The sequence below is a fragment of the Dermacentor variabilis genome, chromosome 6 (genome assembly GCF_050947875.1).
Source record: "Dermacentor variabilis isolate Ectoservices chromosome 6, ASM5094787v1, whole genome shotgun sequence".
NCBI lineage: Eukaryota > Metazoa > Arthropoda > Arachnida > Ixodida > Ixodidae > Dermacentor > Dermacentor variabilis.
This window is the reverse complement of record NC_134573.1, coordinates 144,327,482-144,339,855: the sequence shown is the minus strand read 5'-3', so window position 1 is coordinate 144,339,855 and position 12,374 is coordinate 144,327,482. Positions and strand designations below refer to the sequence as shown.

The 12,374-nt window shown below is 42.5% G+C and overlaps 1 protein-coding gene across 1 annotated transcript; it reads left to right on the top strand.

The window, feature by feature from the left end:
* Positions 1-218: 218 nt before the first annotated feature.
* Nf-YB (nuclear factor Y-box B) lies at positions 219-7,401 on the top strand. Its single transcript, XM_075696121.1, has 9 exons — positions 219-476; positions 2,220-2,302; positions 3,757-3,857; positions 3,953-4,018; positions 4,305-4,372; positions 5,210-5,342; positions 5,425-5,503; positions 7,120-7,184; positions 7,286-7,401. The coding sequence occupies exons 2-9, from the start codon at positions 2,221-2,223 to the stop codon at positions 7,298-7,300; spliced, it is 609 nt and encodes a 202-aa protein (XP_075552236.1). The 5' UTR covers positions 219-476; position 2,220; the 3' UTR covers positions 7,301-7,401.
* The last annotated feature ends 4,973 nt before the right edge of the window (positions 7,402-12,374 follow it).

Sequence of the window (12,374 nt, the reverse complement as noted above, 5' to 3'; positions counted from 1 at the left end):
AAGACATGTGCGCGTTTTGCGGCTGTCTTTGGCCAAGGTATGCCAAAAAAATATAAAGATATGACACGTTAGCTCAATTGCTGGCGTATTATAATTATTTTCAGTGTCAAAAAAGTGAACTGTGAGTGCAGAGTAAACATATTGACGTATTTGCTATTTCCAAAATAAAAAATAAAAATTTATAAAAGTGGTTTCGAAACTGGCATTGCGTTCTCTCCTTCTCGCCGCTTCACTCACGGCAGTAGCCATTGCAACTGTGCGAAGATTTGTTTATAGCTGCGCTGAGCCGTGGTTGCAGCAAAGTTTTGAGACCCAGCACTGCAGTAGCGGTGCATTTTTCGCGAAATTAATTCATGTGGCCGTCCCGTGATCGTCGCCGGTGCCGTTCCTTCCGATTAGCTAAGTTCTAACGAAGCCTTTGTGCGCTCGTCGCTTACTGGTTCTGGGCTGACCAACCAAGTGGCTGTCGCTTCCAGGTTTGTCCTTTTATCGTGACTTTGACCAATAGGTTGTCTGGTTCGTCATTCGAAGCTGACGCACTGAATTAAACATCGCCCGCGATACGAAGCACGTGCTGCGATACTGAAACTCCGCGGGGTTGAATGTTGGAGTTTTTTCGGTCCGCCTGTACTCGCCACGGCGGTTGCGATGTTTCGCGGGAGCACGGGCAAATGTCAAGGCGAACAGACATAGCTGCTGGCATTTGCCGACGATGCATCTTTCGCGATGCGGGGTGTTTGTTCAGTTTGCGACGCTGTTCTAAGATACCTTCGTAATTAACTTGCGATAGACTGGAAGCATATGCCTCGACCATTTGGGAAGAAAAAAAAAAAGGCCTAGCAGTTTCGGGGGACTGCTTTAGAGAGCAAGTTTTTTTCTCGCTACAGTTTTTGTTTTGAGCGCAACGCGCCGGCACTGCTACAATGGCAGGGGAGTTGCATCCCGTTGGCCCCCTTTCTAGTCTGCCGTTCTTCCGGGGTCTATTTTGAGCACGACCTGCAGGATTTCGAGTCCAACGTTGTGTCAGGTGCCCCGGCCGATCGTGTTCACAAGGGTGCTTGACCAAGCAAACAGGCGTCACTTATCGCGATTTCCATTGCGGAAAAATTTACTCGTAGATTGTGTAGATGCGCATATGTCGCAACAGATAAGCAGACTTGGAGCGGCACAAGAATGTTATATTCTGCACCTAGAAGTGCTTCGTCACACATTTGCGTGAGCTTTGATGTCAATGCAGCGTGATCTAAAGCGCGTAGCTTCACTGATTGATCCTCCCGAGCAAAGTGCAGTGGGGCTTCGTCTCTGTCCTATGTTGCACGTAGTACACGCTTAATTGCACGGACAGTTAAGGTGAACACACGAATAAATAAAATTTTTGTGTGGCTTTGACACATTTTGTACTACGAAGACTTGTTCCTCATTTGGCTTAGCGCATGGCAAGTAGCAGTTTTATTGTGAAGGCGATCGGTTTCGTAATTCCTAAAAGTACTTGCAATAATTTTCTGCTGGGAAAAACTGTTAACAACACTTAAAACCATACACAATTCTCTCTAACTTAGAAAATTTAGCACCTTAGTTGATACGTCCATGGTAATTTATATCACAATAAAAATTTAATTGGCAGCAGTCTTTAACGTTTCAACCGCACAAGCTTCTTGAGCCTCAATATCAAGCTCCAAGTTTTTAACAGGATAGCTAATCATTCTCCATGTCTTTAGAGAGCCAACTTACAAGGTTGATGATTTTTCACTAAAATGTAAATGTGCTCGGTTGGTAGCCATAGGGTACCATTCTGGACACTTAAATCCTGCAGTGCTTTCTTTATTTAGCCAATTGGTCCTTATGTGATCACTCTGTGAGCCAATCATTGTATACGAGATGACAAAAATTTGTTTCCTGGTTAGACATATATTCATTGTGGCATTTGTCATCTTAACCTAAAAATAAGCTTTTCACTCTTACCCCGTATTCAGAAATGCATCTCAACTTGAAGCCCATGCTTGACTTGATATAAGTGACACCTGGTGTGTATGTGCCCAGGATGCTCATTGCGTTTCTTTTAGTGCGTTCACGACAGGCATCACTTAAGTCAAACACGGGCTTCAAGTTAAGATGCCTTTCTGAATACGGGGGTTATTGCACTCTTGTTTTATTGTTGCATACTGTAATATTTCATCTACACTTGACCGTGTCTCAAATTGAACTGTTTCTTTCCTTAGGATGGAAAACGGCGATAACGATGGTGGCAACATTACCGACTCATTCCTCTCAGCGAGTGGCCAATACATAGTGCATGCAGAAGGTATGGAATATCAAACAGTTTCGGCATTGCATAAACATGATAATGTAGATGTATGCTGGAAGCCACATCTTGTGACACCGTGCCCACCCAATGCAGTCGGATCTTTATTGCAGTTACCAACAGAAGTCCACTTATCCGACAGTGTAAATGTGCTGGCAGCCACTTAACCATTATGAAAGACATTCCTGCATCTTTGTTTTTCAAAAGTAAAACGCTGTGCAAGACAGCAGTGCTTCCTATAGTAAGTGTGTTGTGGTTGATCAATGTCATAAGATGGCGCCACCAGTGCTGCCGATGTTGGATGTGTCTACTAAATAATGTTGGATATGTCACCACAGAGTGTATCCACTGCACTAAAGCTCTGTATTTGCTATTACTGTTTTCCTGTTGCCGCAATGAAGGCCCAGTTACAAAAGCTAGGATTTGCTTGCCTTAATGTGTCCACCGAGAAACTGGAATGGTGGTGGTTGTGTCTGTCTATGGCCATCACACTGCCATATCTGTTTCTAGCTGCATAGAAAATATACAAGAAAAGATCACTTCTATGTGGGCCCCTTGTGTTCCAGAAATTTTTGTTGTTTGGTGTACAGGCAAGACCAGTATAAGAAGGAGCAGGTGACACATTCAAGGCCATCAAAGGCCCTTGTTCTAGATCTGAAATATTGAATGTGCTTCAGGGAACGTTCTTCAACAAGAAGGCCTCCTAGCAAGAGCTAGAAATTAATGTTCGAACTCTCCTTCCTGCAAAGTTTCTTGCATTAATGCAAATCATGTTTCTTTTCATATTGTACCACCCTGTGCAGTAGCAAAGGCTTCATTCCTTTGCTTGATATAGCTATCCCTGTGTTGGAGGCACTGCATACTTGTGCACTCGAGCTCGAAGTGTGCATTAAAGCATGAAGGTATTGTTGCTTAATTTAGCAACCATAACATTGTCACAACATGGTTATGACTCACTGAAAATAAGGCACTGCTGCCCTCTGCAACCACAAGTTGATGGAACACGCCAAGTGGAGAAACATTGAACGGCACACTTGACTGGTAATTTCAGAGCACTCTGATAGCGCTACAAAGGTCCTGTCAGGCAGCAACTGAGCCTTACTGGAAGCATAAAAAGGCTACAGTGGCAATAATGAAGCCATAACGTTACCGTTATGCCTTTCTTGTTTTTATGACGTAGCTTTAAACTTCTCTTGCACAACTTTCGTGGCACTGCCAGAGCAGTCTGAAGCGGCCAGTCAAATATACCACATGAATAATGTCTGTATTTTGGCGAGTTGGTAGGAGCGCACGGCTGAAAACTATGCAAATATGAGTACACAAAATAGCCAGCACAATTGCTCATGTCGTATACCGTATCGTTTTGTGTTGTGTCCTCGCTTTCCTTGCAGTGTTTTCACTCTGTCAGTACTTTATTTTCTACTCACTGGACAATCTGTCTCTGTCTTGTTCAGGCTCTCTGTCTGGCACGGAGGGTGAGGACGGTCTTGGAATTGCTGGTGATGGCTCTGACCAAGGTGACAGTCAGAAAGATACTGAACCCTTACGGGAACAGGTACGATCACTACTTGAACAGTGTGTACTGTATTGCGTGTACTTGCCTTTGCCTTCAGGCTCTTTGAAGCCTGCCCCTTCTTGTCTCATTTGCAGGATCGCTTTCTCCCTATTGCTAACGTTGCTCGAATAATGAAGAATGCCATTCCTAAAAGCGGAAAGGTAAGATTCACCTGCTATACTATGAAGTTGTTCCTGCATGACAGCAGTTCTGATCTTTTTCTCAAGCACATCACATATGTGCTAGAATGCAGACCCTACTTTTCTTTATGTACACCCGATCTTCTTCACCACTGCCTTTTCAAATGTGTACATTGTTTTTGCCAGTTGCTTACAAAAATCTAACCGTGCTTTTCGCAGTACGGAGCATGCTTCTGATATCAGTTGCTGTTGACCAAATCTTAAGCATTTTGATGACTTCCACAGTCTGAATATTCTGTTTTTTCAGATTGCCAAAGATGCGAAGGAGTGCGTACAAGAATGTGTGTCCGAGTTTGTCAGTTTCATCACCAGCGAGTATCCTTGCCTGTGTGCCTATATTCACACTTGTGCTGTTATTTGGAGAGACCAATTACACCTTGCTTAATGAACTCCCAAGCCATATATGCTTGTGTTTGTCAAGGATGAGTTCTACTCATTTACGGCGCACTTCTAAGCCAAGCTTAATGAGGTGCTAAAAGATTGAGTCAGGGTTAAGTAATACATAAGTGGCCAGTTGAGATTTACTTACTCCGCAGTGGGGAACTCTCTTCCAGTTCACTGTTCATGGACTCATCTTAACTTGAGCAGAAGGTTTCCTACTGTTAGGAGGACTACTTTGTTTTGGTGCTCTGTGTAAACACTAGTGTGCAACAGAGTGTGTGCTACTTTGCACGTTGGCTGCATTTCCTGGTGAAATGGGCTCTAATTGTAGTTTCATACACTGCAGGTGATAGCATTGCCAACACTATAATTTCCATTATCCCTTGATTAACAAGAATTGAGACACTGCATCATGAACTGGTCATGTGCATTAACTTTCTCGGAAATTCAGCGTGGCACAGTTTTTCTCAATGCCAGATTTAGATTTGAAAGCTTGTAGAGTGCTTGATCCAGGCTGCCGCTTCTGGTCTACTATTGGGATTCCTTATAACTCGCCATTTGGTTGCGGAGAAAATGCTGAGATTTTTAAGGATTGCAATTGTATCATTCTAGCTAGACCTTATCAGCACATTTATTATCCCTTTAAAGGTAACAGTGAGAGTAACTTAAGAGTGGCTTACCAGAGTGTGTTCTTTTTATGTTTCTTAAGCAAGTGCTAGTGTGATGAAAGTACTATTGGCAGATAGAGAATTCCTAAGCTTGCTGTCCCAGAGCCAGTGACCGTTGCCACCAAGAGAAGAGGAAAACCATAAACGGAGAAGATATCCTCTTCGCCATGTCAACCCTGGGATTTGACAACTACATAGAACCACTGAAACTCTACCTGCAAAAATATCGCGAGGTGGTGAGTAGAATCAAATGCGAATTGTTCTTTATAACTTGAAGAGCGTTTCTAACACATGCTCTTGATCTGCTTTGTTGCACAGGCCATGAAAGGGGAGAAGAACCTTGGAACTGCGTCTGCATCTGAAACCTCGCTTGAAGAACTTGCAGACGACACATTCCGTGAGTGTCAGCCTGTTACAGTGCCCCTCCGCCCTCGCTTAAGACTTGAAGCTTAAAACGAGTTTAAAGAGTGCTTAAACAGGGTGCTTTATCAGTCTATAGGCACATTTACATAAACGTGACAGTGCATGGGATTATTTCTGAAACATGTTGCATTCATGTAAGCAGAGATGTGTGGTTTTGTAAAGGATGTGAAATGTTAAACTCGATGTTGCGCCGTGCTGAGCATTGCCCACAACTCATCACTATATCTTGGATAAATTATGTCAGCATACTAGTAGTTGCTTGTTAGTACTATTAAGCATGGAGTTATCCCTTGTGTGTGCGTGATTGGTTTCAGAACAGGGAAAAGTTGTAGCATGTAAATGTCATCAGGACAGGAATATCTATGATGACTTCGTCATCACAGATATGAATTCAAAAGAAAATTCTTGAGATTCTAATGCAGAGTATCATGTTCACCATGAAACAAGTTAAACAGTGAAAGAAAACTTCAGCCATTAGCAACAGCGCAAGTCTACCTAACCCAAACCACAGTGCCTATGTGCAAATGAGGACTGGACACACTAACCACTGGACTGCTACACAAGTCGTAAGCTCTCTAATTTTTAAGTCGGCATTGAATGTCAACTTGAAAGCCCACATCACACATTTCAAAACCAATTAATTGCATGTAAATGTAGCTAGTGCCGGTCACAACTTGTAAAATGAGTCGCCAGTGCCATGATGGATATTGATTAGAAAAGTAGCGACATTTGTTGATAAAAAAAAAAGCTGAAAACATTGACAGCTGCAGTGCAAACAGGACAGTGATCAACTCACTACTCTGTCCAGCTTGGGAATGATAGGTAGAATATGAACTTGTCTAAATTTCGCGCTAGGCTTTGAACAGCTTCCACACTTGTTTTAACATAACATTGTGAACTCAAATTTGTTGTTTGGCCTTGATTAGCCTCATTCCTCCTCTAATTTCTACCATTGCACTATAACATTTTAAAAATATCTACAGCAGTCACCCATGGAAAGTGCCACTGCCTGAAAGCCATACAGATCCAGCAGCATCCACAGACAGTAGTGTAGAGGCTTATTTATGAATTTGCAATTGATTAACAGATTGCTGTAATCTAACGTAAAACACTCCATTGCTCTAAAGAAATGTGCAACTAGCACACAACACAGCTGAAATAACAAATAAACGACAGCCATGCCAAATCTCAACAAAGCCATGCCATAATCATAAAAGAATCCATGTAGTATTTACTACCTATTATTCCAATGGTGGTTGCAGTGCCAGATTTAGTGTTAGTTCGAAACTCTATGGTGGCAGGGACTCCTATGGCATTTGCAACATTGTAACCTCACTAGACATTACGCCCTGTAAATAACTTGCTGATACCTTTACTAGTAATTAACACTTTGTACAACACATACGGCTGCACTGTCACCTTGCAACAGTATGGAAGCTGTCATGTAAAATATGGTGAATGGAATACATATGCTAGTGGTGTCTACATGAAGAATTTCACCACTTGCACCTGTTTTCTTTTTTGAAGTTAGAGTGAGGTGGCTGAACAACCTGTTGCCGTCATTCTAACATAATGCTTTGGTACTTGCAGCTAACATCCTTGCCCAGGAGCCAGCAACACAACAGAACGTAATTTTCACAACTTTTCCCAACCAGGCAAGTGTTCCTCATGCACCTCTATGAGTTCTGCTGAGTTTTTGTGATGTTCAAAGTGCTAAGTAAAGTGTGCTCTTGTTCTTCCCGTTTCCTTTCAACAGGACCTTACATTCTGAGCCGCTCTGCACCATGGTGATGAGGAACCATCTGCAGGACCCGTGTTTGACGCACAGTTCCCATTATGTAAATAGTGTTATTAAAGCAGCAACCCCACACATTCTTACGTGAATTGTTCTGTGTGTGTAACTATATGCAAGTGTGTGTTGGAAAGGTTGCATGCTAGGCTCTGCTGAGAAAGAAATTACTGCAGTGAAGAAGACCGGGGGGGCTTGTGATTTGGCCACGTCATCAACTCCTTGCTCGAGAGCAGAGCTCATGCGCTCGGAATCTGACTGTAGTGAACCATGGCTCAAGAGGTTTCTGCAGGTCACACTTTCGTAGTTATTAAACTGCGTTACAGTACATTACGTACTTAAAGCTTCAATATAATTTTGTTTCATAACAGTTGTTTACTGCAGCAATGCGCTGGTGCCAGTGCTCCTGCAATTGCTCGTACATGGCTTGGTTATCGTTATAAGTGAGTTCATAACGTTTTTGCTGCAAGTCTCGCTGGTCATCTTCCAAGAGATGTTCTTCCACCTTTAAGGCACCTCTGCCGCTAGAAACGTTGCACACGGTTCATTGCATTATTTTCGTAACTTTGCCAGAGTTCATTCAATATTTCTGTGACTAATTTGCCCAGTTTAATAACTACAAGTTTCACGCAGGCCTGTTCCAACTTTCTGTCTATGATTTAAAAGGGGACTGCCACAAAAGTGCCTAGAAAATAGATTATTTCACCCGTAACATGAGGTTGTAACATGATAGTTTGCAAAATATAGTGCGCAGCAAGCCTCGAACTGTGCGAGCGAGCAATTGTGCGAGCAAAGGTGCGAGCGAGCAATCTTTCGATAAGTAAAAAATGTTAATCGCATTTGTTTGTGGAAGTTGCGCCTCCCGGTGGTTTGGTGCCTATGGGTATGGTGCAGCCCACTACGAGGGACTGGCCATGAATGTGCCACTCCCGGTGGAAAGAATCGGGTTTTCTTTCTCCTCTTATCTATCCAGACCTAGCCACTGATCGTCAGATTTTTCCGACTCCCTAGGTGCCAAGAAAATGTGCGAAAAAATGAATGCATTATGAAGGTGGAGTCGGGGCCATTGCGAAGAGCAGCGAATCGTTTCAATGAAAGGCATGGCACCGAACAGGGAAAAGCTTGGTAGTGAACGTCAAAGTAGCTAAGCCTCGCATTGCCGCGGTATGGCTGTGGCTGCCAGCGGATCTGGGCGCGAGAGCGCTGGCACGGGGTGATGGTGAAAAACTTTTATTGCTCTCAAAAGCAATAAGTTACATGAAGGTAGTGTGCATGAGTCAGCCCTTAAGGTTGTGACAAATACTAGGTGGGGTTGGCCGCTGCCCGGTTGTGCTCGACCAAGGCCATATGGGCCTGCAGATCACAGCAGCCGAGCAGGGTCGCCTCCCAGTCCTCACGAGTGGGGTTGGGGCGAGGTGGCGAAATAATCAAAATGGCGGCCATGGTTGCTTAATTTGATTAATGCCGTGGACCTGCACTCGTGGCGAAAAGTCCGGAAAATCTGATGCCGAAGTTATTCTGCGCCCGAAATTTCAGACGTTCTTATACATTGACTCTATGGAGCACATGGTGGTGCCACGAAGGCGTCCGAATTATCGGGCATGACCCAAAAATTGGGGGTCGAGAAAGATAGGTAGTTTCCTACTACTTTAATTCTTTTTTTCATCTCAAATTTATATTTGGGCTACACCATTAATAATAGGCCTCATGCCTATTGCTGGGGACAGAACATCAGCGTCATACAGTAAACATGAGAAGCCAAGCACTAGATGAGGCAGATGTGCTCAGTCATTGTCATTACACTGTTAAATATAGTTATCTGTTCACTACAATAAACACGTATTTCAAATTGTTGGAAAATTGAAAAAAATTGTGCATTTACTTAAAAATCCAAACCTCGGGTATGTCTTGGACAACATTCTGCCAATTTCCCTTACATTTCTAGTCAAAACAGTAGAAAAGGTAATCCATGTCAGGGTCAATAAATTTAGTTCTCAGGGTATTCTGTGCTCGAGACAAGTAGGATTTAGGCCTGAATGTTCAGTATGGTCAGCTCATGTTGATTTAGAAAGCTGCATGACTTGTAAGACTATCAGCACCAGTTGCTTTCGCCCAAAAAGGTCACATACTCGTGACGCCTGCGGCAGAAAGGATGTTCCACATGCTTCACCAAGGTTTGTGAGTGGTGGCACTGGCTAACATTTCTTTAATTCAATTAGTAACTACAAGTAATTTCGCCTATGTTTTCCTTGGTGTCATTTGTTGGCTTCTTATGATTCATAAAAATCAAGCCCCTCAGTTAAACCTCTTCTCGTTTAGAACTATTGGGAGATGTCTCAGCATTAGTAACTTTATATATTTCAAAAGCTTATGACAGTGTTGAACATGGAATTCTAATTTCTAGATTAGCAAGCTGCGCTGTTCCAGTCTATAAAGTGGCCTGGATGTAAGAGTTCCTTTCTGGTAGACAATTCTTTTGTTTCAAGGATGGGGGTGACATCGGCTACATATGTATAGACGACAGGCATACCACAGAGATCACTTCTTTCTCTGCTTTTCTTTAACATTTTGTTATCTTCTGTACCAGTTCATCCGGATGTTCAACTCTATCTCTATGTTGATGAGATTGCATTTTTCTCTTAATTGCAGCACATCAATCCGCTGTACCAAGCTTTACAATCGTATTTGTCTGAACTCGAGTCCTGGCTGGACAGACTGAGTTCTGTCAACGTCAATAAGTGCTCGTTACTTGTTTTGATGTCAAAACCTGTTTTTATATCTCTTCATTGTCGAAATGAGGCGATACCGCAAGCTGCAGCTTTGAAGTAATTAAGGATAACATGTCATGGCAGGCTAAACTGGCAGCAGCAAATCGAAGCAAATAGTAGTAAAGGAGAATGTGCGATGTGATTGCAGTGCTGGTTCAGTAATAACACTGGTATGCATGGGGCTACATTACTGATGATTTATAAACTTTATGCCAGCCCCATTCTTGAATTCAGCTGTTCTTTTTTCAGGATGTGTAGCATACAAACCAAGGGCTTTAATACTACAGGAAAGGCAAGCTCTGAGTCTTTGTCTTGTACCTCCAATTTTTGTGGCTAACAATGTGCTTTATCTCAAGGCTGGAATTATCCCACTTGAGTCCAGATTTAAGCAGCTTACTGTGCCGACTTTCCTGAAGTTATATGATGCATCTCTCTCCCATTAGCAATCCGTTTTCATCACTTCTCCTGATCCATCTTTCAGAACATGTTGGCGGTGTTATCAGCAGCCACAAGTTGTTTTTATTGAGCTGCTGTTATCAAAATTTCAAGTTTATCTACTGTGCCTGATTTCTCCAAGAACAAATTTGTTGAAGCTGAAATTGATTTTTGAGAATATTTTTTCAAAACACGCAAAACTTATTCCAATGCAAATACTTGAAGGTTTCCTTCAAGATTATCTTGGTTGATTTCCATCTCACTGGTTTATTCCTACATACACAAGACAATGTTTAGAGAAGGCCAGGGTTGGCATCTTTTCTAAACTTAACTGGTCTTTTGCTCTCCATCTCGCTGATTACACCCCAATATTTCTTGCAGAATTTCTGGAAATTATCCTGGCCATCAGAAAATTGGGCCCACAGCAATTTAAAGCAATAATTGTTATACATTCTCTTTCGGCTTGTATGACATCAGTCACAGCTGCTTATATTTTTGACACTTGCCTCGGACAATTTGTGTGAAGTTCACTTTGTCTGGGTACCGGACATAGTGGAATCTCTTTAAATGAATCTGCTGACTCGCTCACATCGCTGTCAGTAATGTTCCTGATTTCTTTTATAACAGGATCTAGATTTAAATGCCATTTATTTCCGAAGTGTAATGAATCATCCCTACATTCCTCTGATGATTTTCGACATCTGAAATCTTGTGGAATACGAACAAATGCCTTTCACAACAGTGTGCGGTGACATTATCAAGCTTCAACTGTAGAGTTCCCCACCTAAATTTGCACCTTCATAGATCTGGTTTATCCATAACTAACCTCTGCTCTCTTTGTAATGAACCAAAAACTATTCACCGTTTTTTTTTCTTGCTCCTGCTTGTCCTTCCTCTGAAGAAGTTTCTCATATTCCTGACTCGTAATCCAGGTTTAGCGCTTGCAACACCAAATATTTTGTCCTTTGCAGCCTGTCGATTAGGCACAAGCTGTGGGTCTATGATTACTGCTCTGCACAAGTTAATTGAAGCGTTCGGAAGATTACGTTGCTAGGTTACCAGCCATAGTGCACTTTTTTCCCCTAAGTTTACGTATAAGCTCTCTCAAAATTTGTGTTACCATTTAGTTGCCTAATACTTAATTTTGAAGGTTTGCCTTTACCCCTTTTGGTATTTTGTTGGGTGTACTTCTCAGTCAATCCAGAGTGGCCTATCCCCCTCGAGCCATGTTTTGAGGAAACAAGACCGTAGAAGAAAATTTAATTTAGGATTGCCTCTGCAAGCAGGAGGACAACATGCGAGAACACGAAAGCATGGACGCCAGCTCTATCCAACATGCAGGAGTTGAGCAGGCCTTAGCCAATCATGGCTAGCTGCTGGTGCGATAACGCTCTCTGGTATCAGTATTCTCCCCTGCTGTAGTATCGGCAGAGTGGTTGAGATATAGAATCCTGGGCTAGCCAATCTTCTGGCAATCACTAGCTCAAATCCCTGCTGCACAATGAAAAATTTTTCTTCGTAATTTTCTCACAAAGGATTTTGGGATTCCAACGGGAATGTCAAAACAACCAGGAAATTGAATCCATAAAAGCTATTGCTGCAAAACACCCACTGGATCTTCTGACACTCAAACAGCAGTGTCTCAAAACATTGGTTTATGAAGATTGGTTGCCACAGCTACAAACACAACCTTGCTCTGTTGTCCGTCATTGCACTACTGAGCTACTCTGCAAGTTTCTTGATATAGTGGCGTAAGTGTTGACTGCCACTGGATAGTGAGGCAACATGTCCAACTATAATGTCATCAAAATGTATGGAAGTGTCATGCCTGTACCATTTTGGAATTATCAGGA